Consider the following 25,131-nt stretch of genomic DNA (forward strand, 5'->3'; position numbering starts at 1 on the left):
GTTGAAACCTCGAACAGACCAATAACAAGGGCTGAAGTTGAGGCAGCAATTAATAGCCTACCAACCAAATAAAGTCCAGGTTCAGACGGGTTCACAGCAGAATTCTACCAGATGTATAAAGAGGAGCTGTTATCATTCCTTCTGAAACTATTCCAAACAATCTAAAAAGAGAGAATCCTCCCCAGATCATTTTATGAGACCAACATCATCCTGATAACCAAAACCCAGCAGAGACTCAACAAGAAAAGAAAACTTCAGGCCAATATCCATGATGAACGTAGATGCAAAAATCTTGAAGAAAATACTGGCAAACCAATTGCAACAGCAAATCAAAAGGCTTATCCATCACGATCAAGTAGGCTTCATCCTGGGGATGCAAGGCTGTTTCAACATACGCAAGTCTGTAAATGTAATTCACCATATAAACAGAATGAAAGATAAAAACCACATGATTATCTCAATAGATGCAGAGAAGGCCTTCAACAAAATTCAGCAGCCCTTAATGCTAAAAACTCAATAAACTAGATATCGAAGGAACATATCTCAAAACAATAAAAGCTATTTACAACAAACCTACAGCCAATATCGTACTGAATGGGCAAAAACTGGAAGCGTTCCCTTTGAAATCCGGCACTAGACAAAGATGCCCTCTCTCATCACTCCTATTCAATATAGTATTGGAAGTTCTAGCCAGAGCAATTAGGCAAGAAAAAAAAATAAAGGGTATTCAGTTAGGAAAGGAGGAAGTCAAAATGTCTCTATTTGCAGACAACATGATTGTATGTTTAGAAGACCCTATCATCTCAGCCCAAAATCTCCTGAAACTGATAAACAACTTCAGCAAAGTCTCAGGATACAAAATCAATGTGCAGAAATCACAAGCATTTCTATAAACCAATAACAGACTAACAGAGAGCCAAATCACAAGCAAACTCCCATTCATAATTGCTACAAAGACAATAAAATACCTAGGAATACAACTAACAAAGGATGTAAGGACCTCTTCAAGGAGAACTACAAACCACTGCTCAAGGAAACAAAAGAGGACAGAAACAGATGGAGAAACATTCCATGCTCATGGTTAGGAAGAATCAATATCGTGAAAATGGCCATACTGCCCAAAGTAATTTACAGATTCAACGCTATCCCCATCAAGCTACCAATGACCTTCTTCAAAGAACTGGAAAAAACCACCTTAAACTTCATATGGAACCAAAAGAGAGCTGGCATAGCCAAGACAATTCTAAGCAAAAAGAACAAAGCCAGAGGCATCACGCTATCTGACTTCAAAGTATACTACAAGGCTACAGTAATCAAAACAGCATGGTACTGGTACCAAAACAGAGATATAGACCAATGGAACAGAACGGAGGCCCTGTAGGCAATGCCACTCATCTACAACTATCTGATCTTTGGCAAACCTGACAAAACAATGGGGAAAGGACTCCCTGTTTAATAAATGGTGTCGGGAAAACTGGCTAGCCATATGCAGGAAGCAGAAACTGGACCCCTTCCTGACACCTTACACTAAAAGTAACTCCAGATGGATTAAAGACTTAAGCATAAGATGTAACACCATAAAAACCCTAGAAGAAAACCTAGGCAAAACCATTCAGGACATAGGCATAGGCAAGGACTTCATGACTAAAACACCAAAAGCATTGGCAACAAAAGCCAAAATAGACAAACGGGGCCTAATTAAACTCCAGAGCTTTTGGTACAGCAAAAGAAACAATCATTAGAGTGAACCGGCAACCAACAGAATGGGAAAAAATTTTTGCAATCTACCCATCTGACAAAGGACTAATATCCAGAATCTGCAAAGAACTAAAACAGATTTACAAGAAAAAGCAAACTCATCCAAAAGTGGGCGAAGGATGTGAACAGACACTTTTCAAAAGAAGACATATATGCGGCCAACAAACATATGAAAAAAATGCTCATCATCACTGATTAGAGAAATGCGAATCAAAACCACATTGAGATACCCACCTCATGCCAGTTAGAATGGCGATCATTAAAAAATCTGGAGACAACAGACGCTGGAGAGGATGTGGAGAAACAGGAACACTTTTACACTGTTGGTGGGAGTGTAAATTAGTTCAACCATTGTGGAAGACAGTGCGGTGCTTCCCCAAGGACCTAGAAATGGAAATTCCATTTGATCCAGCAATCCCATTCCTGGGTATATACCCAAAGGATTATAAATCATTCTATTATAAAGACACATGCACACATATGTTCATAGTGGCACTGTTTATGATAGCAACCAACCCAAATGCCCATCAACGATAGACTGGACAAGGAAAATATGGCACATATACATCATGGACTACAATACAGCCATAAAAAATGAGTTTGTGTCCTTTGAGGGACATGGATGAATCTGGAAACCATCATTCTCAGCAAACTGACACAAGAACAGAAAATCAAACACCACATGTTTTCACTCATAGTCAGGTGTTAAACAATGAGAACATAGGGACACAGGGAGGGGAGTATCATACACTGGGGTCTGTTGGGGGAGCCAAGGGAGGGACAGTGGGGGGACAGGGAGGTCAGGGAGGGATAACATGGGGAGAAATGCCAGATGTAGGTGACGGGGGCGGGGGATGGAGGCAGCAAACCACATTGCCATGTGTATAGTTATGCAACAATCCTGCATGATCTGCACATGTACCCCAGAACCTAAAGTACAATTTAAAAAAAAAGAACAAACAAAACCAGTTCTGCTATTGACATTTGGATTGTTCCAGTTGTTGGAAATTGTAAAACATGCTGCTATACATTGTTGTACATAACTTTTGGCGAATATATATACATTTCTATTGGGTATATATCTAGAGTGAAATTGCTGAGTATGTGTGTGTTCAGTTTTAGCAGATAGTGCCAGTTTCCAAGGTAGGTACTGAGTTACACTCCTACTAGTAGCTCACAAGGTTTCCAGTTGCTGTAATTTGATCCTGTTTGTAGAAGAAATAGCCTTCCAGAGCTTATCCCTGAGAACTGTATTTACTAAGGTCTCCACTAGCAGGTTCTGAACTCTTTTGTCTTCTTGAACCTGAAGGTTTTCAAATTCTGCTTTTCAGAAGTTTTTGGTTTAGCCTTTTTACCCTCTTCCACTCACTGAGCCATTTGAGATTCCCTCAGATCTTCAGTTTTCCCAATCTAGCCCGCAGTGAACATGAGAATCTCTGATGGTTTCTTCTTCCAGTAGAGGTACATTACCTGGGAAAAGAAAGCTTTATTTTTCAGTCTCTTTTTCTGACCAGAATCTGCAAATGCCCCAGGGGAAAAGCAGCTGCAGAAGATCCCCTTACCTCACTATAGCTCACTCTTTTTGGAATATTATTCTTACTAATCCTTATTCCTTTAGTAGCTCTCTGAATCCTTCAAACAGATGAGTTTTATATTTCATCTTTTGTTAGAAATTAAGTTTATGATGGGAGCTATTGTTTTGCTGTAAATTATTCTGTCCTACATGGAAATAGTAGTATGGCTTTAAGTATATTTAATACATTTCAGTAAATTGCCATCCTTAACAGTGTTCAAATTGTTACACTTTTGGCCAGTGGAGGCCTTTTGAAAATTCATTTCTAACCATTTTTGACTTGACCCTTATTAGTCAGTGTTGCTATCTGATACGACAGGATGTTCCAGGGTCATTATGTCCTTTTTTTTTTTTTTTCTCCATACGTAGATGCAGCTGTTTCCTAAATGTGTCTTGATTCTTTTTACTGGGAAATGGTAATTCAAGATTACAGTTGGGTGAGGATTACTATGGGATTGGTCTTTAGTCATTACTGTGGGATTGGTCATTGTTTCTAGGCAGTTTCAGTGGACAGAAGTAGAAATAAGTTTTTTAATACAAAATAAAATATCTTGACTTAATATAGATACTTGTATTTCAAATTCAAGACTACAGGTTCTTTGCCATTATTTTTATCTCCCATGCTGAAAGTCTTGGCTTTTTAGAGTCACTAGGAGTGATAGAATTAAAATACCACAGAATTATTTGTTTCCTTGATTCTGCAATACATACAGGATCAAGATTTATCTTTTTGTCACTAGAGTATATTAGGAATATACAGTCAATATAATTTGAAATCACATAGAATAGTTCCTCTCTCTATGATTATACCATTAAAGAATTAGATACAGATTTGAGTTCATTTGTTTATTTTTGATTTCTGGACTTCTTCAAATTTTAATTTCATGTTTATGTAAGTTATGTAGTTCTAAAATGAAATCTACAAAAATAAGGAATATGGATTCTATCCTTGTCACTTCTACTTAACATTTTTTCATTTCCTAAAGGCAACCACTAATTTTTTTTTTTAACATTTCATTCTCCTACTGTTTTGTTTCTTAATGTAAGAAACATATATTTCTATCTCTTCCCTCTTCTTATATGAATGGAACATACTGTGTATATTTTCTCCATCTCATTTTTTTTTTGTTTTTTGGCCTAAAATATATCCTGGAGATTATGCCATTGTTTAATGAATTTGCATTCATTTCTTTGTTTTATGTTACATTTAATTTTATACATGTATTTTATGTAAGTTTTATTGTGTTGTCCATGTTATTTGCTCACACACAGTTTTTTTTCTTTGAGACAGAGTCTTGCTCTGTTGCCCAGGCTAGAGGGCAGTGGAGCTTAGCTCACTGCAACTTCTGCCTCCTGGGTTGAAGCAATTCTCGTTCCTCAACCTCCCAAGTAGTTGGGACTACAGGGATGTGCAACCATGCACAGCTAATTTTTTGTATTTTAGTAGAGACAGAGTTCCACCATGTTGGCCAAGCTGGTCTTGATTGCTTGCCTTGGCCTTCCAAAGTGCTGGGATTACAGGTGTGAGCCATTGCACCTGACCTCAGCATATGTTTTTGTATTTAGAAAGATTTATCAGTTAGGATTCAGACCAGCATTTAGACTGTGTAACGATAAGGAATTTATTGTAGAAATTAGATTATATACAATTTTGAGGGGACTAAGTGAGGTGACTTATCAGGAATGGGGAATTGAAGGATCAGAGGAGTCCACTAACCAGATCGTCTAAATCAATGACCATCAGTAGACAAGTTGGAGCTGTTTGGGAAATCTGAGAAGCCAAGTATTTTCAGCCACCAAGAGATTATGAAGGAAGAACTTGAGGAGGACACTGTGAGAAGCTCTTACCATGTAAGCTTTGTGTTACAAAGCTCTGTAGGTTTGTACCCAAGCATCTGGTAGTGGATTTGGGCTACTATTGGTCAGCAAAGTGACCACTGTCCCAAAGAAAGAGCTGGACATAGAGTGAAAGAGAGAGTAAAAGCTGGAACTTTCTGAGTACTTCTGTATCTGTCTGTCATTGTATCTTTTCTGTGAAAACCTTCAGAATAATAACTGCTGCTTCACTTCCACATTTTTTTATATAGGTTGAGTATCCCTAATCTGAAATGCTTGGGACTAGGAGTGTTTTGGATTTCAGATATTTTTGGGTTCTAGAATATTTGCATTTTACTTACCATTATCATCCCTGATCTGAAATTTTGAAATGCTCCAATGAGCATTTCCTTTGAGAGTCATGTTGTTGATCAACAAGTTTGGATTTTGGAGTGTTGTAGATTTCAGATTTTTGGATTAGGGATATACAGCCTGTACAAATTACCCTTTAGACCAACTCTAACCCAGAGCCATACAGTGAATGGAATTCTGGGAAAGTAGTTCCCAGCTTAACAGTTAACACCACACACACCACCAATACAATTTGTGTTTTTGTTCTGTTGGTTACCATTATATTAATACCTTTATATGGTATTCTAATTGCCTTCTCTTCTGGGGTGGAAGAGTATTACATGTTGGTTTTTTACTCTGAGCAATATTGAAATGAGCTAGTAACCTCCTCTTCTCATCTCCTTTTTCCTTAGTGTTTTATTCTCAGTTAATAACAAGACATTCAGGAAACATATTCTGCTATTTATATGCTCTCACCACCCTCTTCTCAATTTTGATAATTGTATTGTATCTATATTATCAAGTATATAAAGCAGTCACATAATATACTTTCTCCTTTATTACACACCATTCTCAGTGCTTTTAGAAAATAGTGATGCTCCATCCATATGACATTTTGGTTAATGGTAGACTGCATATGTAATGGGAGTTCTATAATATAATACAATATCTTTACCTTTTCTATGTTTAGATACACAAACACCATGTGTTAAAGTTGCCAAGAGTATTCAGTACAGTAACATGCTGTACAGGGTTTGTACCCTGTATACCATATAGACTAGGGGTATGGCAGGCTATACTATCTAGGTTTTTATAAGTACACTCTGTGATGTTCACATGACAGGGAAATCATGTAAGGACACATTTCTGAGAACATACCCTGTCATTAAGTGACACATGACTAAATATATTTAATGATTCCTATTAATGTGGATGTCTCTCCAGTTATTTTGGTCATCTGAAGCACATTCTCTAGTATATCCTCCAGGAAAAGGTAAAGGGAACAAAATTTCCTGGGTTCTTGCAATTTAGAACAGTTTGTCATTGCTATAAAATTGTCTGTCAGTATCTGTGGGACATTGGTTCCAGGACCTCCCATGGACAGTGAAATCTGCAGATACTCAAGTCCCTGATATGAAATGGTATGATATTTGTGTATAGCCTACGCATATCCTCCTGTATACTTTAAATCATACCTTGATTACTTATAATAATACAATGTAAATACTATGTAAATAGTTGTTGCACGCTATTATTTAAGGACAAGTCTGTACATGTTCTGTACACACACATTAAAAAAAATTTTTTGGATTTGCAGTTCGTTGAATGCATAAATGCAGAGCTCATGGATACAGAGGGCTGACTGTATTTGAATTCAGTTTGGCTAGATATAAAATCCTTGGTTTATGTTTTCTTTAAATATCTTAAATTTATGTTACTTCATTGTTTTCTGACATAAAATTTTGTCAAAGTCTGATGAAAGTCTAATTTTTGTTTTTTGTATGAGTAATTTCCTCTTTCTGCCTGTAAGTTCAAAGAATTTTTTTTCTTGTGTGCATAACACCCCACCTTGGGCACCGAGGAAGGAGAACTGTGCAGACCCCAGGCACAGTTAGTGCCTGAAGCATAACTCACTGATTACTATCTAGCTTATATATATGTAATCATACTTAGTCCCATATAATCTTTCTGTATAATCATATAGGTATTGTAGTCAGAGCTTTACTCACACATTTAGTGATGATTTATAGCATCCTTCTATATAACCATATAGTAGTTTGTAGTAGGAGGAATGCCTAGAGCAGTCACAGAACAGAAGCAGTACATGGGAAAACAGCCAGACCAGGATAAGAACCAAAGTCCCAGGTGTTGGTGTCCCTGCCTGAAAGGGCATATGCTGTATGGCAGGCTTGGAGCAAGAGCCTCTCCTCCTGATAAAGGAGTTGTAGTACCTTGCATCCAGTTCCTGTGGAAAGTAGGCCTCAGGTCTGAAATCCTGGAAATAACTGAGGGAGAAGAACCCCTCTGGTGTGACCAGTCACTGCGGCTGTACACCTTGTCAGTCGTTTCTCACTTCTGTGCTAGCTCGAATCATCCTCCCATAAATATCTTAAGAGAAGAGCACAAGTCTGTCAGCTCCTACTGCATTGGCTTACAGTATCCTTCTGTTAGAAATCCTTTGAAGTTGGCCGGGCGCGGTGGCTCAAGCCTGTAATCCCAGCACTTTGGGAGGCCGAGGCGGGTGGATCACGAGGTCAAGAGATCGAGACCATCCTGGTCAACATGGTGAAACCCCATCTCTACTAATACAAAAAATGAGCTGGGCATGGTGGCGCGTGCCTGTAATCACAGCTACTCAGGAGGCTGAGGCAGGAGAATTGCCTGAACCCAGGAGGCGGAGGTTGCGGTGAGCTGAGATCGCGCCATTGCACTCCAGCCTGGGTAACGAGCGAAACTCAGTCTCAAAAAAAAAAAAAAAAAAAAAAAAAATCCTTTGAAGTCTCCAAACCCCAGGTAAGAAGTGTTGCACACGACACCTGTTGCACACAGCCCACCTTCTTGCCTTGGTGACCTAATGTGGGTGGACCCCTTTTCTGTACACAACCCTCTACTGTGCACATCACAGCCCCCTACTGTGCACAGCCCACCTCTCTGCCCAGGTGACATAAAGGGGTGGCCCCCTTGTTTGTGACTCACGTGATTATGTATGCCCTATCACTAAGCCTATAGATGATAACCTTGATTATGACCCTTCCCCCTGCCTGTACCTAATAAATACAGATGCTTCTCTGCATTTGGGCCTCTCCTGTCTCCGCTCATAGATGATGTGGTGCTCTGAGTCCAGATGCTCTTCACCAGTTCTTCAGTGTCCTGTCTCTTTACTTCTGGGATCCTGCACCTCAGCACAGCATAAGGGACACCCCATAACCCTGTGGGGTCCAACAGCCCTACATCTTGTTCACAGAAGTTCAAAATATGTTCAGGTGTTGGTCATTCTGGGTTACTTTTTTCAGGTGTGTGGTATGCACATTAAAGATACAGTTTCAATTTTTTTTTGAATTTCAAAAATAATTTCAGCAAAGTTTTCTTGAATTCTAGTTTCTAATATCCATTTTATTCCATTGGTTTGGTTTCTTTCTTTGGTGACTTCTGTTGTATGTATGTTGGATCTTCTTTTTCTATCTTTTTTTTGTTACTTTATTGCAAATCCTTATTATGTCATTTGTAATTTCTTTTTATATTACAACTTCCCTCCTTATTCATTTTTTTTTGTAAACCTTCTTTTTTACTGTTACAGCATTATCTTCTGTGTTAACTCACGCTTGTGTATCTTCTGGTTAGTCTTCATTTCTGGAATGATTTTTATTTTTTCTAATTCTTTCATAAGTTCTATTAACGCATTTCTATCTGAAATTCTTATTTGTGTTATTCCACATCTTTTGTCATTCTTTAAATTTCTCTTGGCTTATTTTGAAATAATAATTTACAGTTTTCATCTGTTGGTGGATATGCCTTTTTGATACTTTAATTTCCTGTTGTTTAGACCCTTATTCTTAACGTTTTTCTGTTTTTTATTCCTTTTTCTTATAATAACTTTACATATGATTTGACCATAGTACTTTTCTGTTCACTCATTTTTATGTGAAATTAATTTTTCTGAATTGGTAGAAGGGATTTGTAGGCCAGGATAGTTTTGTAGCTTTATGGCTCTAGAAATCATTCTTTTTTTATTTTCATGACTTTTTTTTAAAAAAATGGTCTAATTCTTTCAGAGCTCTCTTGTTCATCTTTCTCTTTTTCATCTTTGTTTCGACCTTTTCTCTTTTCTCTCTTTACCCCTATTTTCAATTTGAAGTTTATTCTGAGCAGTTTCTTCTCAGTGTGGGCTATCTTGAAAGGATAGTTTAGAGTTGTGCTGTCTAGTCAGATCTGATAATTACATGTGTGGCTACTTCAAGCTAAATTTAAAGTTTAATAATAACTTAAATAAACTTCAAACTTTTGATTTCTCATCTATACCAGCTATGTTACAAGTGTTTAATAGCTACATGTGATGACTAGTGGCTATTGTATTGAGCATTGCCAATATGGAGCAATATCGTTACCACAGCAAATTCTATTAGACAGTGATGGTTTTGAGTGTGTGCCATTCTTTTCAGACTTTATGATAGGCCTTTGTCACTCATCTGCAAATTACAATTAGCATAACTACCCTCTGTTTTGGCTAATATTCCTAACTTGGGCTGCTGTGCTTTTCATTAAGGATTCAGTACATTAGGGATCTCCTCTTGTCAGATCCACTAGACATTCTGCTTCCCCCTGCTTTTTCTTGCATAAATGCATATACTACACCAGTATTTTTGTTTTTTGTTTTCCAGAGATGAGCTCTCACTCTGTTGCCCAAACTGGAGTGCAGTGGCTGGATCACTGCAACTTTCTAGGCTCAAGCAATCCGACTGCTCAGCCTCTTGAGTAGCTGGATTATAGGCATACACTACCAGGCCTAACTTTTTTTTTTTTTGTAAAGTAAAAATGAAGTCTCACTCTGTTGCCCAGGATGGAGTGCAGTGTCTGGATCACTGCAACTTTCTAGGCTCAAGCAATCCACCTGCTCAGCCTCTTGAGTAGCTGGATTACAGGCACACGCTACCAGGCCAAGTTTTTTTTTTTTTTTTTTTAAAGTAAAAATGAAGTCTCACTCTGTTGTCCAGGCTGGTCTTCAACTCATGGGCTCACGCATTCCTCCTGCCTCAGTCTTCCAAAGTGCTGGGATTACAGGCATGAGCCATTGCACTTGTCCCCAACCAGTTTTGTAACTGTAACTGTAAATGGTTTATTCCTATTTGTTCACTTCTCTGGGTTTGAGAGAGGAGCTTTGTCCCTTCATTTTTATGTTGATGTTTATCTGTTCATCAGTTTGTGTTTATTATTATTATTATTTTTATTGTACTTTAAGTTCTGGGGTACATGTGCAGATCATGCAGGATTGTTGCATAACTACACACATGGCAATGTGGTTTGCTGCCTCCATCCCCCGCCCCCGTCACCTACATCTGGCATTTCTCCCCATGTTATCCCTCTCTGACCTCCCTGTCCCCCCACTGTCCCTCCCTTGGCTCCCCCAACAGACCGCAGTGTGTGATGCTCCTTCCTGTGTCCCTGTGTTCTCATTGTTCAACACCTGACTATGAGTGAAAACATGTGGTGTTTGATTTTCTGTTCTTGTGTCAGTTTGCTGAGAATGATGGTTTCCAGATTCATCCATGTCCCTCAAAGGACACAAACTCATTTTTTATGGCTGTATTGTAGTCCATGGTGTGTATGTGCCATATTTTCCTTGTCCAGTCTATCGTTGATGGGCATTTGGGTTGGTTGCTATCATAAACAGTGCCACTATGAACATATGTGTGCATGTGTCTTTATAATAGAATGATTTATAATCCTTTGGGTATATACCCAGGAATGGGATTGCTGGATCAAATGGAATTTCCATTTCTAGGTCCTTGGGGAAGCACCGCACTGTCTTCCACAATGGTTGAACTAATTTACACTCCCACCAACAGTGTAAAAGTGTTCCTGTTTCTCCACATCCTCTCCAGCGTCTGTTGTCTCCAGATTTTTTAATGATCGCCATTCTAACTGGCATGAGGTGGTATCTCAATGTGGTTTTGATTCGCATTTCTCTAATCAGTGATGATGAGCATTTTTTTCATATGTTTGTTGGCCGCATATATGTCTTCTTTTGAAAAGTGTCTGTTCACATCCTTCGCCCACTTTTGGATGAGTTTGCTTTTTCTTGTAAATCTGTTTTAGTTCTTTGCAGATTCTGGATATTAGTCCTTTGTCAGATGGGTAGATTGCAAAAATTTTTTCCCATTCTGTTGGTTGCCGGTTCACTCTAATAATTTGTTTCTTTTGCTGTACCAAAGCTCTGGAGTTTAATTAGGCCCCATTTGTCTATTTTGGCTTTTGTTGCCAATGCTTTTGGTGTTTTAGTCATGAAGTCCTTGCCTATGCCTATGTCCTGAATGGTTTTGCCTAGGTTTTCTTCTAGGGTTTTTATGGTGTTACATCTTATGCTTAAGTCTTTAATCCATCTGGAGTTACTTTTAGTGTAAGGTGTCAGGAAGGGGTCCAGTTTCTGCTTCCTGCATATGGCTAGCCAGTTTTCCCGACACCATTTATTAAACAGGGAATCCTTTCCCCATTGCTTGTTTTTGTCAGGTTTGCCAAAGATCAGATAGTTGCAGATGAGTGGCATTGCCTACAGGGCCTCCGTTCTGTTCCATTGGTCTATATCTCTGTTTTGGTACCAGTACCATGCTGTTTTGATTACTGTAGCCTTGTAGTATACTTTGAAGTCAGATAGCGTGATGCCTCTGGCTTTGTTCTTTTTGCTTAGAATTGTCTTGGCTATGCCAGCTCTCTTTTGGTTCCATATGAAGTTTAAGGTGGTTTTTTCCAGTTCTTTGAAGAAGGTCATTGGTAGCTTGATGGGGATAGCGTTGAATCTGTAAATTACTTTGGGCAGTATGGCCATTTTCACGATATTGATTCTTCCTAACCATGAGCATGGAATGTTTCTCCATCTGTTTCTATCCTCTTTTATTTCCTTGAGCAGTGATTTGTAGTTCTCCTTGAAGAGGTCCTTTACATCCTTTGTTAGTTGTATTCCTAGGTATTTTATTGCCTTTGTAGCAATTATGAATGGGAGTTTGCTTGTGATTTGGCTCTCTGTTAGTCTGTTATTGGTGTATAGAAGTGCTTGTGATTTCTGCACATTGATTTTGTATCCTGAGACTTTGCTGAAGTTGTTTATCAGTTTAAGGAGATTTTGGGCTGAGATGATAGGGTCTTCTAAATATACAATCATGTTGTCTGCAAATAGAGACATTTTGACTTCTTCCTTTCCTAATTAAATACTCTTTTTTTTTCTTGCCTAATTGCTCTGGCTAGAACTTCCAATACCATATTGAATAGGAGTGATGAGAGAGGGCATCTTTGTCTAGTGCCAGATTTCAAAGGGCACTAGAAATCTTCTAGTTTTCCAGTTTTTGCCCATTCAGTATGATATTGGCTGTAGGTTTGTCATAAATAGCTTTTATTGTTTTGAGATATGTTCTTTTGATACCTAGTTTATTGAGACAGTTTGTGGTTTTACTAGAGAAATTTTAGTTTCTCTAATTTTTTTTTCTTTTGAGATGGAATCTTGTTCTGTTGCAGAGGCTGTAGTACAGTGGTGCTATCTTGGCTCAGTGCAACACCACCTCCTAGGTTCAAGCCATTCTTGTGCTGCAGCCTCCGTGGTATCTGGGATGACAGGCCTGTGCCACCACACCTGGCTAATTTTTGTATTTTTAGAGACAGGGTTTCACCATGTTGGCCAGACTTGAGGTCTCAAACTCTTCGAATGATCCACCCAACTTGGCCTCCTAAAGTGCTGGGATTGGGAACGTCAGCCACTGCGGCCATTTCTCTGATTTTTATGGGATACTTAGGGAGATTCACAGCTGCATTTTAGCCCCTTCCAACTTCTAAAATTCCCATTTTTGGCCCTTCAGGTTTTGTTTTCCTCCATAATCTTTATAATTAACATTATGGAGTTCTGTAGTTTCTGTTCTGCCCCCTACTTTATACTCTAAAAATGGCCCCCTGTTTTGCTTAGTATTTCTTTACTATCAAATTAATCGTCTATTGTTAACTGACTTAGCAAACTTGGGCATGCCACTTGGTCTCTTTCCACCTTTAGTTATACTATGTTAAAAACCAGAAAGTTGTATTCAGGTTTGTTTTTTCACAGAGGAACCTTGCTAGGTTTCTCTGTTAGCATTAGCAGGGTTTAATATTACCAGTAAGTATGTCCATGATGATTGAAATACAGAATGCTGCGTTTGAACAGAGTAGAGATGAACTTCTAGACAGTGGAACTTAACTCATTCACAGAGAAATGTAAATGTGATCTTCTCAAAGAGTATTTTTTCTCATGGGATTTTTCTGTTTGTGTTCTGTTATCCCTTCAATTGTGTAGCCGAGGGTGCTTATCTTACTGAGTCGGTCTTATTGTGTTTTTTCCAGGTTTTATAGTTTGTTCTTGTTTCTGAACAATCAACAGTTGTTTGCTATTATTCACTAGAGGTCTAGGGCATAGATTTTCTTGCTCTGTTTTTCTCTTTGAGTTCAGTACATAAGGGAAACAGTTATATGCATTTTATTGCAGACATTCTCTGAAATAATTTTTAGCCACAAGGAAATAGCTCTATTTCTGTGAGTCATCATTTCTTCTTATATAGTGCTGGGTAAAGAATTTAATTTTGTAAATAGACATTTATGATGTCCAGAAAGAAAGCTGCAAAAATGGAATTTTCCAAAGAATTTAAGATTTGCTGCAATAAATGGTATCATATATTGAAAATCAGAGTTTGAGATGCAAATATAGGTATCTGTGGTTGATAAAATTTTCCTGAAACATCATGATTTTCATTGGGAAGTAAGTTATTTATAGTCATTTTCAGGGATAAGCTCTTTATGTGTTTTTTCTTTTTTCTTTTTTCAGCTTCCAATAAAAACAGGACAACAGAACACACATACCAAAGTCAGTACTGAGCACAACAAGGAATGTCTAATCAATATTTCCAAATACAAGTTTTCTTTGGTTATAAGCGGCCTCACTACTATCTTAAAGAATGTTAACAATATGGTGAGTATTTGGGTTACTGTGTTTTGGGGAATTTGCTTTCTTTTGTTTTTGATTTAAAAGTTTAGAACAGCGTATTTTGAAGTATGGAAAGTGATTTTCTGTGGACTCTGGATTTAACCACTAATCTTATTTTATTCATGAGCACAGGTAACTTTTTTTTATTTTGATTTTTTCAAAATTTTTATCAGCTGGGTTTTAGATTCAAAAGCACAAGTAACCATGACTTTCATCTTGATTTTTTATTATTTCCCTTAGAAACATCTCTTATTTGTGACCCTATCTCCTTTTCCAGTATTTTTATTGAATTAGGATTTCACACAGCTTTTGTGTCATACACGAATTCACCACGGTAATCTATTATACATATTTTTCTTTAGCATCTTATTTGAATTTAGGTGATTGTTCCAGTCTTAAGTAGATGATAAATAAAATATGATCTCATAGTCCTAAAATGTGGATTGATTTTTTAATGACTATATTAATGTTTTTTCTTCCTTCTGTAACCTGTGACATTCTGTAGTAAAGAGGCTGTTGTTGAAACAGTTTTTATCAAATACCAATTTCATCAAATAATTCCACTGTTAAAAACTCATAATTTCTTTCTTCTTTCCGTTTTCTAAAATGTATTGATATTTTGTAGACTTTAGAGTACTCCACCTGTTCTCCCTCTGTACCTTTGTACATATAACATCTTTCATCTCTCTCAAGCTATCCCTTCCTCTCTGTCAATTCCTATTTAACATCTTCATTCTAAGCTATTCCAAACTAACATACTCAGTTCATCGCAACTGATCTGGATTTTTCTTAGTTAACTCTGAACTCTCTGCTGGTCTTTAACATGCATGCATGCATTTCATGAATTCATTTATTTATTTGTGAATGAATGAATGATTGACAGGGTCTCATTCTGTCGCCCAGACTGGAATGCAATGGTGCAATCTCAGTTCACTGCATCCTCTGCCTCCCAAGTTCAAGTGATTCTTTTGCCTCAGGCTTCTGGAGTTCAAGTGATTCTCCTGCCTCAGGCTCCCCAGTAGCTGGGATTACAGGCGTGTGCAACCATGCCTGGCTAACTTTTTGTATTTTTAGTAGAGATGAGGTTTCACCATGTTAACTAGGCTGGTCTTGAACTTCTGTCCTCAGGTGATCCGCCCACCTCGGCCTCCCAGAGTGCTGGGATTACAGGTGTGAGCCACCCCACCCAGCGTACATTTATAATCCAAATTTGTATTTGTATTGAGTTGTGAAGTAGCTTCTGGTTGTAGATTGTGAAGATCATTTTCCCTCCCTTTTTTTTTTTGAGATGGTCCTTAGGTTTATTAGATAATGTTCTAGTATGACATTGAGAAGACATGAAGTTACCTTTTTGCCTTATTTTCCCATATTTTAGATACTTTTTCTCTTGTTCTATTTTATTTGACTTATAATAATTGTACCTGTTTTTGAGTACATATTAATGTTTCAATACATATAATGCATAGTGATCCCACTAGGGTAATTAGCATATCCATCATCTCATCATTTATCATTTCTTTGTGTTGGGAATATTCAGTATTCTCCTGTTACTTGAAACTATATAATGTTAACTATAGTCATTCTACAGTAGTACAGAACCCTAAAACTTATTCTTCCTATCAAGCTGAATTTCTGTGTCCTTTAACAAATCTCTCTCCACCCCCATTCCCACACCGTACCCATCCTCTAGTGTCCTCTCTTCTACTTTTTACTCTTTTTAGCTTCCACATGAGTGAGAACATGTGGTGAATAACTCTTTGTTCACATCATCCTTGGTATGTTTCCTTTTAAAAAAGTTGCTTAGTACCCTAAACTGACAAAACTAATAAACTGGAGGTGTAGAAAATCATTTACCTTCTTTAAGGAAAAAATTTATATTTTACCCCCAAGAGCAGGACCTTTTACAAATATGTAAAGAGGTTTACGGAAAGACATTTAATATTTTGTGTAGCTCCTCAGTTGCAGTGTGTGGGCACAGTTTAGGATTTTCACATATGAATCTGTGGCTGTGTTCCCAGTTAGATTGAAATATTTTAATGTTTGGGACCCTCTTTTCAAAACAAAACAGTATTGTTATATTGGCTTTCATTGAGTGCTAACTAAATAAATTTTCAAAACCACAGTTTTCTTGTTAATACATATATAGTATCACTTTTGAGGATAGTGAGTACTTAAAATTCACTGTGGTGCTATAGCATTTTGTTGCTATAAGAATTAAGACTTTGAGGGCCCGGCTCAGTGGCTCATGCCTGTAATCCCAGCACTTTGGGAGGCCGAGGTGGGCGGATCATGAGGTCAAGAGATGGAGACCACCCTGACCAACATAGTGAAACCCCGTCTGTACTAAAAAATACAAAAAAATTAGCCGGGCATGGCGGCGCTGCCTGTAGTCCCAGCTACTCAGGAGGCTGAGGCAGGAGAATTGCTTGAAACCGGAAAACGGAAGTTGCAGTGAGCCGGGATGGCACCATTGCACTCCAGCTGGGCGATAGAGCGAGACTCTGTTTCAAAAAAAAAAAGAGTTAAGACTTTCATTATTTTGTGGCATGAAAGGATAGTTAAATGCCCAATTCAGGATTCTGGTACAGATCTATATGTGTGTCTAAATCCTACATATTTTTAAAAGATGAACCAAAACATCTTTTACTGTTACAAGGTTAATGGCAGACTCTAATAAATGCCATTTCTGTTTGCCTGAGAATTTAATTTTTATGAGGATTAGGATAAAATCAGAAATAATAGATTTAAGTATAGTATAATAGATGTGTGTTGATTGGTAGTAGAGAGTGAAACTAACTTTTTTTATGTTCTGAATGTCTTTTCTGTTAGAGAATATTTGGAGAAGCTGCTGAAAAAAATTTATATCTCTCTCAGTTGATTATATTGGATACACTGGAAAAATGTCTTGCTGGGGTAAGTAAATGGATTCTCAAGTAGGCAGGCTTTGTGAATTCAATCTTGAGAATGATCTTATATACCAAAATACAGATGTGGACCAAGAGGACAGTCATATGGACTGTCTAAGATATACAAATACGAGTTTTGTTAATACAGCTGACCTGGTGATAATTTTTCATGAGAAAATTATTCTCTCATCTTTTGTAAATTAAATAGATAATAATTTTACTTATAAAATGTTATGTTTCAGCCACATATCTATCTCTCAGGTTTTTAAGAAAATGTTTTATGAAGAGATCACTATTTGATTTAACTGGTCTCTCAGAGAGGTGTGAGAGAATGTGATTCAGAAGACCAAGAATAATCTTGTATTCTCTCCTATATGAATGTGATTTTAATATTCTACTTTTCAAATTTATATAAATGAGAACTTAAAAATTAAGTCTATTGAGGATAGATATTACCTTGAGAACACTTGTTTTATGTAGACACAAACATATGTGATAGGTATGTGGAGGAGGAAAGTACCAAACAATTGTTTCTCAGGTTTCTTGTAAGTTGTTATCTCGGTGTATTTCAACCATGACTTAATTTAAACTTTTTCAAGAATATTTCTATTGTGTAAAGCAAAGTATTTCTATACGTCAGTAGCCTTAATTCTTCCTAGAACATGGCATAAAAGTTTATATAACCGTGTAAATTAAATACCTCCATTTTAATGATCTGCATAGTCCATATGTATTGTAATCAACTCATTTCTTATGCCCTGTCTTCCTTTGGCTCAGAATTCAGAATTTGTTTTTATTCAGAATTGCTTTCCTTCTCCACATAGGTTGTAGTTCTCTATAGTAAAGCTAGTTGGAAGAGACCTTGATATATGGTGACTGATAGTCTGGTTGAGAAGTGTTTGTGGAAGCACTGGGATAGGGAATTGAAAAAATATATATATATTGACACAACTGTGTATCCCTAGGGAGGGCTGTAAGCCCAAAAAAACCTAAGCATCACATATATATATTTTTTCTTTTGAGACAGAGTCTCACTCTGTGGTCCAAGCTGAAGTGCAGTGGTGCCATCTTGGCTCACTGCAACCTCTACCTCCTGGATTCAAACTACTGTCATGCCTCAGCCTCCTGAGTAGCTAGGATTACAGGCTTGCACTAGCATGCCCAGCTAGTTTTTTGTATTTTCAGTAGCCACGGGGTTTCACTATGTTGGCCAGGCTAGTTTTGAACTCCTGTCCTCAAGTGATCCGCCCACTTCGGCCTCCCAAAGTGCTGGGATTACAGATGTGAACCACCATGCCTGGCCTAAGCATAATATTTTAAATTCTCTTGTTGGCTCTTGACCATATTCCAGAATTGTGGAGACAGTGTTTATAAGTTTTCTACTTAAAATTGAAGGTGAGCTAGTTGTTTTAGCATGATATTTTCTGTTAACTTGTGATATGCTATTTATGTGTAAAATGGAGCAAAAGAGCGAAATAGCTGTTACATAGGATGATGGAATTGGGAAGGTGGACAAATTTTAAATTTTTCTTGAATCAGTCTTTTCCAGTGGTCTTATTACTTTGACTGTAAATTACCAGTAAATCAGCCATACCCATGATTAAATGGTGGGGCATAGGGTGATGTATTGCCTCTTTCAGTTTTACAGCTTTTCTCCATTAACATTTGTAATTGTGAGGTAATGATAAATGTATTTGGAGAATGATTAGTGATATTATTGGCTTCTGTTAGATTTAATACTCTTTGAGGATAGCCTAATTGAAATGCTAATAAGTGAGCCTGGTATACCTTATTTAATGCATTAAATGTATATTACCTTGCCCTGCTCTATTACTGAAAAATATGTATGCTTTTTCACTAAATTTACTATTTAACAAATAATGCTGTTTATATTATTGAACAATGGTGTTTTCTTCATTTCCTTCAATGATTTTACAGATGCTTCTTGATTCTTAATTTTAAATCAGAGTAAATTGAGGCAGTTTAAGAATAACTGAGTCCACAAGTACATGTTTGTCATATACGTAGTTGTAATAGTTAAGTGAAAGAAAACTCTTACCAATATCTTATAAGTGAAATTTTGTAGAATTTGAGGAATCTTAAGCATTTTTGTTCCTGTGAATATGACTATTATTTAAAAGATTTAATAATTCTCTGATTTTTATTTGTTAGAGTTTCAATTCTGTATCATCTCGTTAGCCTATAAACAAGATAGGCATTGTAATGTGAAATTTACAGGTTTTTGTGAAATCTGTTTATGTACTGTCCCTATGTTTCAGTGTATTTGCATCTGAAAGTGCTTGGATTGTGGTTACAGAATTGAGTGTAGCACACAGTTGTACAAATTTTTGCTGTTTGCCATCTTGCTCAGTGTTATTAAACTTATTCACATATAATCAATACTGTTAGGTGAAGTAGTAATGTAGAACAGCATACTTGCAGGATGGCTTATCTATTGATTGTTAATTGTATATTTTTACAAAGTAGAGATTTCGATGTTAACACCAAAGTTAATCAAACTTAATGTCATTAATGGGACCACTTGGCCTTATGTGCTCATGGTGTGATGCAATATAAACTGTAGTGAATCCCCTAAACTGTTTAACTTGAATCTAATCAGGACATTAGATTTAAATTTTAGCTTACAGCAAATATATAGGCTGGGCGCTGTGACTCACGCCTGGAATCCCACCACTTTGGGAGGCTGAGGCAGGTGGATCGCTTGAGGTCAGGAGTCCAAGACCAGCCTGGCCAACATGGCGAAACCCCGTCTCTGCTAAAAATACAAAAATTAGCCAGGTGTGGTGGCATGTGCCTGTAGTCTCAGCTACTCGGGAGACTGAGGCAGGAGAATCGCTTGGAACCAGGAGGCAGACATTGCAGTGAGCCAAGGTTACACCACTGCACTCCAGCCTGGACCGTAGAGCAAGACTCCATCTCAAAAAAAATAAATAAGAAGAAAATATACAATAAAGTAACTAGAAGAGCAAATCAACTTATGTCATTGGAAAATTAAATCAAGGATATGGAACATTCTGTAAGGAAGCTGGTTCACTTAAAGTCATGGCAAATAAGAGTGGTGAATATGGGCTGGGTGTGGTGGCTGATGCCTGTAATCCCAGCACTTTGAGAGGTGGAGGAGGGTGAATCACTTGAAGTCAGGAGTTCGAGACCAACCTGGCCAAGATGGCAAAACCCTGTCTCTACTAAAAGTACAAAAATTAGCTCAACATGGTGGCGGGTACGTGTAATCCCAGCTTCTTGGGTGGCTGAGGCAGGAGGATCTCTTGAACCCAGGAAACGGAGGTTGCAGTGAGCCGAGATCGCACCATTGCACAGAATAAAGAAACTAAGGAAACGTAATCATGTTGCAATTAGTGAACTTTTTTGGATCCTATTGAATAAAAAAGGCTATGTAAGACTTTTTGAGGGCAGTGGTAAAATTTGAATTCAGACTTGGTATTAGATGATACAAGGTAATTGTTTATTTTTGCTTGGTGTGTTAATTGTACTAAGTTACATTACAGAAAATTCTTATTTTTAAGAGATGCCGAGGCATATGGATTGAAGTATTAAGATATTTATAACTTACTTTGAAAAGATTCAACCAAAATAAAATTACTTAGAATAAGTAGTGTCTGTTTTGGTCAGTCTGCACAAAAGCAAGTGTAATGGCTTACCCAGGAATTTACTTAAATATTAAGACAGATGGCACAATGCACTTATCAATCAACATGATTGTTGATTCTGTATTTGTAGAACTCACAGCAAACTGGGAATTCCTAGGGAAGGGCTCATTTGATGAACGAGAGAGCAAGCAGGAATGGGAGGACTAGTAAGGATGGCAGGGGGATTGAACTTTAATTGTGATTATGAGATCAGGGATGGAACCATCCTCTTTATTAGACTATCTATAGACAGATGTAGCAAATATGATGAAATGTTAAGAGTTGTTAAATCTAGTTCGTGTGTATATAGGTGGTCATTATCTTATTTTCATTTTTCTGTGTGTTTGAAAATTTTCATAATAGAAAATGTTTACAGGTAAAGTTAAGCATTTAGAATAATGTTATTATTTCTATTTTAGCAACCAAAGGACACAATGAGATTAGATGAAACGATGCTGGTCAAACAGTTGCTGCCAGAAATCTGTCATTTTCTTCACACCTGTCGTGAGGGAAACCAGCATGCAGCTGAACTTCGGAATTCTGCCTCTGGAGTTTTATTTTCTCTCAGCTGCAACAACTTCAATGCAGTCTTTAGTCGCATTTCTACCAGGTTAGTGTGTAAATCCACATGGTATTACTGAAGTAATATGGATTTTACAAGTCTTGTTTTTTGTCTACATAAAAATAAAAAGTTAGCAGAAATGAGGTTTTTTTGTTTGTGTTTTTCCATTTTTGAGACATATTCTGTTGCCCAGGCCGGAGCACAGTGGTACAATCACAGCTGACGGCAGCTGCAACCTCCCAGGCTTAGGTAATCCTCCTACCTCAGCCTCTGGAGAAATGAGTTTGTCTGGGCTTTTGTAGAAATTTTATGCATTAAAATATTTGACAATTTAATTGTGTTATGTGATGTTGATGTGTGCAATTAATTAAAAAATCTCTCATGAGCAGGCTTTAAAAAACAATACTAGTTGTGAACTTTGGTTTGGCTTTTTAAACGTATTATCCCTTTAAATGAAACTACCCAATCAGATGGAATAATTGATGAGAATAGAATTCAAATGCTCTCACAACTCTACTCTTTATCACAAGATTTTAGGTTTAAAAAAAAAAAAAAAAAAAAACCACCCAAATCCAAAACCTCCAATTTTAAAACCTAAGTGATACGGAAGCACAGGGAAGTGAATAATTTGCAAAGTAGAATTCTCCAGGAAGTGGACTGTGTTTTAAGTGTATGTAAAACACTGCCATTTATTGAGTATTTACAGCATTTCCTGTGCTGTCTTACCCTCACAGTAACCCTGGTGATACTTCCCCCATTTTACAGGTGAGCAAACTAATACCCAAAAATGTTAAAGTGACGTGCCAAATAATGGAGGACCCAAAATTTCTAAGTCAGGCTGGCTTCAGAATTTATATTAGTTTCCTTATACCAGATTGCTTCCCTGTCTATTTTAGCCACATTTTGATGAAATCTTTTTTGTTTTTAAAGAGGTATCATAAATATAAATTTTATTGATTATTCAAAATCATCATGAGCATTAGTTGTGATATGCTACATACAGGTGGAGAAATTAGTATAGGTAGTGCCCCGTGGCATAGAAGTATAAGTGACAGTAGTGAGTAACTCTGCAAATTGTTTTCATGCAAATGATTTGCCTTTCTCAGGCAAGTAAAGTCAAATGGGTTATTAAGTTAATTAGAAACTATAGCACAATTTATTTAGTGATTTAGTGAATTGAAGACTAATATCAAATAGAGCAAAACAATCTCTTTGTTGGTGCCCGCATCTTTGGCTCATCAGTGTGATACAAGCAGTGGACTTCCCTTAGTCAGATTCTCTCATTCCTTTGTTGTTTCCCAGCAGGTGTGAATGACAACATATATCACCATTTGAGAATTTGTGTTACTTTTTTTGGGGAATTGACTAACTTCGAAGGCCTGTAATCTTTTTAATCAACAGTGACATTTCTATAATTAAGATACTAGGCAGCAATATTTTTCAACCTCAACACAATTCTTGATCCAAAAAAAATTAAAGTTTTACTTAATGGTATATTATTGATAATCTTGGGTAATGTTTATATGATAGAACAGTGTTTTCATGAAATCTTTTGAGTAATAACATTTTATATTCTGAGTAATAATGCACTGGTTGAGTCAGCAAGGTAACAAATACCTAGAGAATAGGAGATTAGAAAATGGTATTTAATAAAAAACGTAAACCCTTTTTGTTTAGGTGATGGATAGGCCAGCCTTACTATTTGAAACACCTGTTACATTGAAGGTAGCAAGTGATACCAAAAAAACCAAATGCCTTTTACTCTATAAATGTGTGAATTGCTTTATAGAACACAACAAATGTGCCACCTTGGAAAACTCTAGAAAATTTCTAGTCACCAAAGGTTTTACTTTATGGGATTTTGCAGCATTAGCACATGTAAAAATAGGCAACTTTTGTTTATTTTCTCAATCTAGTTCACTGTTGCCAGAATAGAAGCTAAGTGTCTGAACTTTTACTAGCTTTCAGAGGACAGACTGCTCAGAAATGGCATTTGTGAAATAACATTGTTTCAGACAACTGCATTTTCATTTAGCTTGTGTTGGAAATAGGAGCTGATTGTGTTGGAGGACCACTCATCTAAAAGATCATTATGATGGTTTAATTTAGGTGGGAACATCTTATGAAATTGCTGTCATAGTATTAGGTGACTTAAAATATGCAAGTGGCTTGAGTGGCAGTTCTTTCTAAAGATTGATTTTATATTTTACATATAATAGATGAATCAGTATCATGAAGATGTTTCATGTTTGTCCATTCTCCCCATCAGTGTTTCTCCTTTAAGATTAAGGTTTGGTTTTTATATGTCTGACTTTTACTTTTCTTTAGGGGAAGATAGACTATAGATTTATTATTGTTTTTTTTGAGACACCATCTTCTCTGTGTCACCCAGGCTGGAGTGCAATGGTGCAAACAAACATGGCTCACTGCAGCCTCAACCTCCTGGGCTCAAGTGGTCCTCCCACCTCAGCCTCCTGAGTAGCCAGGACTACAGGCATGTGCCACCATGCCTGGCTAATTTAATTTTTTTTTTGTAGAGACAGAGTCTTGCCATGTTGCCCATGGTGGTCTTGAACCCCTGGGCTCAAGGGATCCTTCTGCCTTGATCTCTCAAAGTGTTGGGATTACAGTGTTGACCTCTCAAAGTGTTGGGGTATGAGCCATCATGCCTGGCTGGCTATAAATCTTAAGATAGTTTTATTTTTCTCCTGGAGTATACCATTTTCTGTGGCTCATAATAGGATTAGCTGATTTATCCACAGAATTACTCCGCAACTGCACTTGATCTAGTTGTTTTGTAATGAGAAGGTGCTTCAGAATATCTAATTTGATATACCATCAGAAGCAGAAAACTCAGTGACTTTAAAAGTCACTTGGTTCTTTACAATTTACTATTTTGTTCTGTACAGATCGGTTTGTTATGGTTTCTTTCTTTTTTTAAAATAGTTTCCAGGTTTTTTGTATGTCTCTGATCATTTAAAACATATTTTACATTCTCTTTAATATTGTTTAATATTGATTTGTTTGTGCCAACTCTCACTCATAGTGAATTTTTACATCTCAGTTTTGGAATCCTTGATTGCAAAGTTATCGTTACTGTGACCTGTATTTTCTTTTAGAATCTCTTGTAGCCTTGGGTTGTGGGAATGTTCTAGTGATGGTTTTGCATTTGCATTTGTGAAGTGTCCAGTTCTGGACCTATTTTTTTTCTTAATTTCTGAGTCGCAGTTTGTATGGGTAGTATAAATTTGGACCCTAAACTCTTACAAGGTCAACAGCTCTAGATGACTTTCTTCACTTTATCCAAAGCTTAGGCAGAGCAGGTAAGCTTCTTTGTACTGGTAGATTTTTTTCTTTTTCTTTTTTTGGTGGGTGGGGCAGGGGGAATGCATTGTTCTTTCTAGTTCATATTTTATGCAGGGCCCCAGTTAGAATCCTGCATTATTAGGGTATAAGGCTTTATATCCAGTCTCCATGTGGATGTTAAGCCCCAAGCTCCTAGGTTAAGGAGATCAAAAACCTCACTCGTCTTTCCTTTGTTGCAGGGCCAGATCATGTACTCATGCACTTAACTCTCTGGTTTTTGGTTTCTTCTTCTTTTCTGGACCTATACATTTAAAGTATCTTTCAGTATGCCCAGTCTTTCTTATTTATTTATTTATTTTTTTAATACAGTCTTGCTCTGTCACCAGGTGCCAGGCTGGAGTGCAGTGGCGCGATCTCTGCTCACTGCAGCCTCCACCTCCTGGGTTCAAGTAGTTCTCCTGCCTCAGCCTCCCAGGTAG

At 37.2% G+C, this 25,131-nt stretch overlaps 1 protein-coding gene across 3 annotated transcripts in view; it reads left to right on the forward strand.

Annotated features, from left to right (window-relative positions):
- The window catches only part of NF1 (neurofibromin 1), a 309,766-nt gene that overhangs the window by 71,975 nt on the left and 212,660 nt on the right, over nt 1-25,131 (forward strand). For all 3 annotated transcript variants that reach the window (XM_064367666.1, XM_064367667.1, XM_064367665.1), the window contains exons 2-4: nt 14,052-14,195; nt 17,040-17,123; nt 21,204-21,394. In XM_064367666.1, the coding sequence (XP_064223736.1) occupies nt 14,052-14,195; nt 17,040-17,123; nt 21,204-21,394 (419 nt within the window). The remainder of the gene's footprint in view (nt 1-14,051; nt 14,196-17,039; nt 17,124-21,203; nt 21,395-25,131) is intronic.

The sequence above is a fragment of the Aotus nancymaae genome, unplaced genomic scaffold (genome assembly GCF_030222135.1).
Source record: "Aotus nancymaae isolate 86718 unplaced genomic scaffold, 86718_ANA_hifiasm-v0.15.2.pri h1tg000072l, whole genome shotgun sequence".
Lineage (NCBI taxonomy): Eukaryota > Metazoa > Chordata > Mammalia > Primates > Aotidae > Aotus > Aotus nancymaae.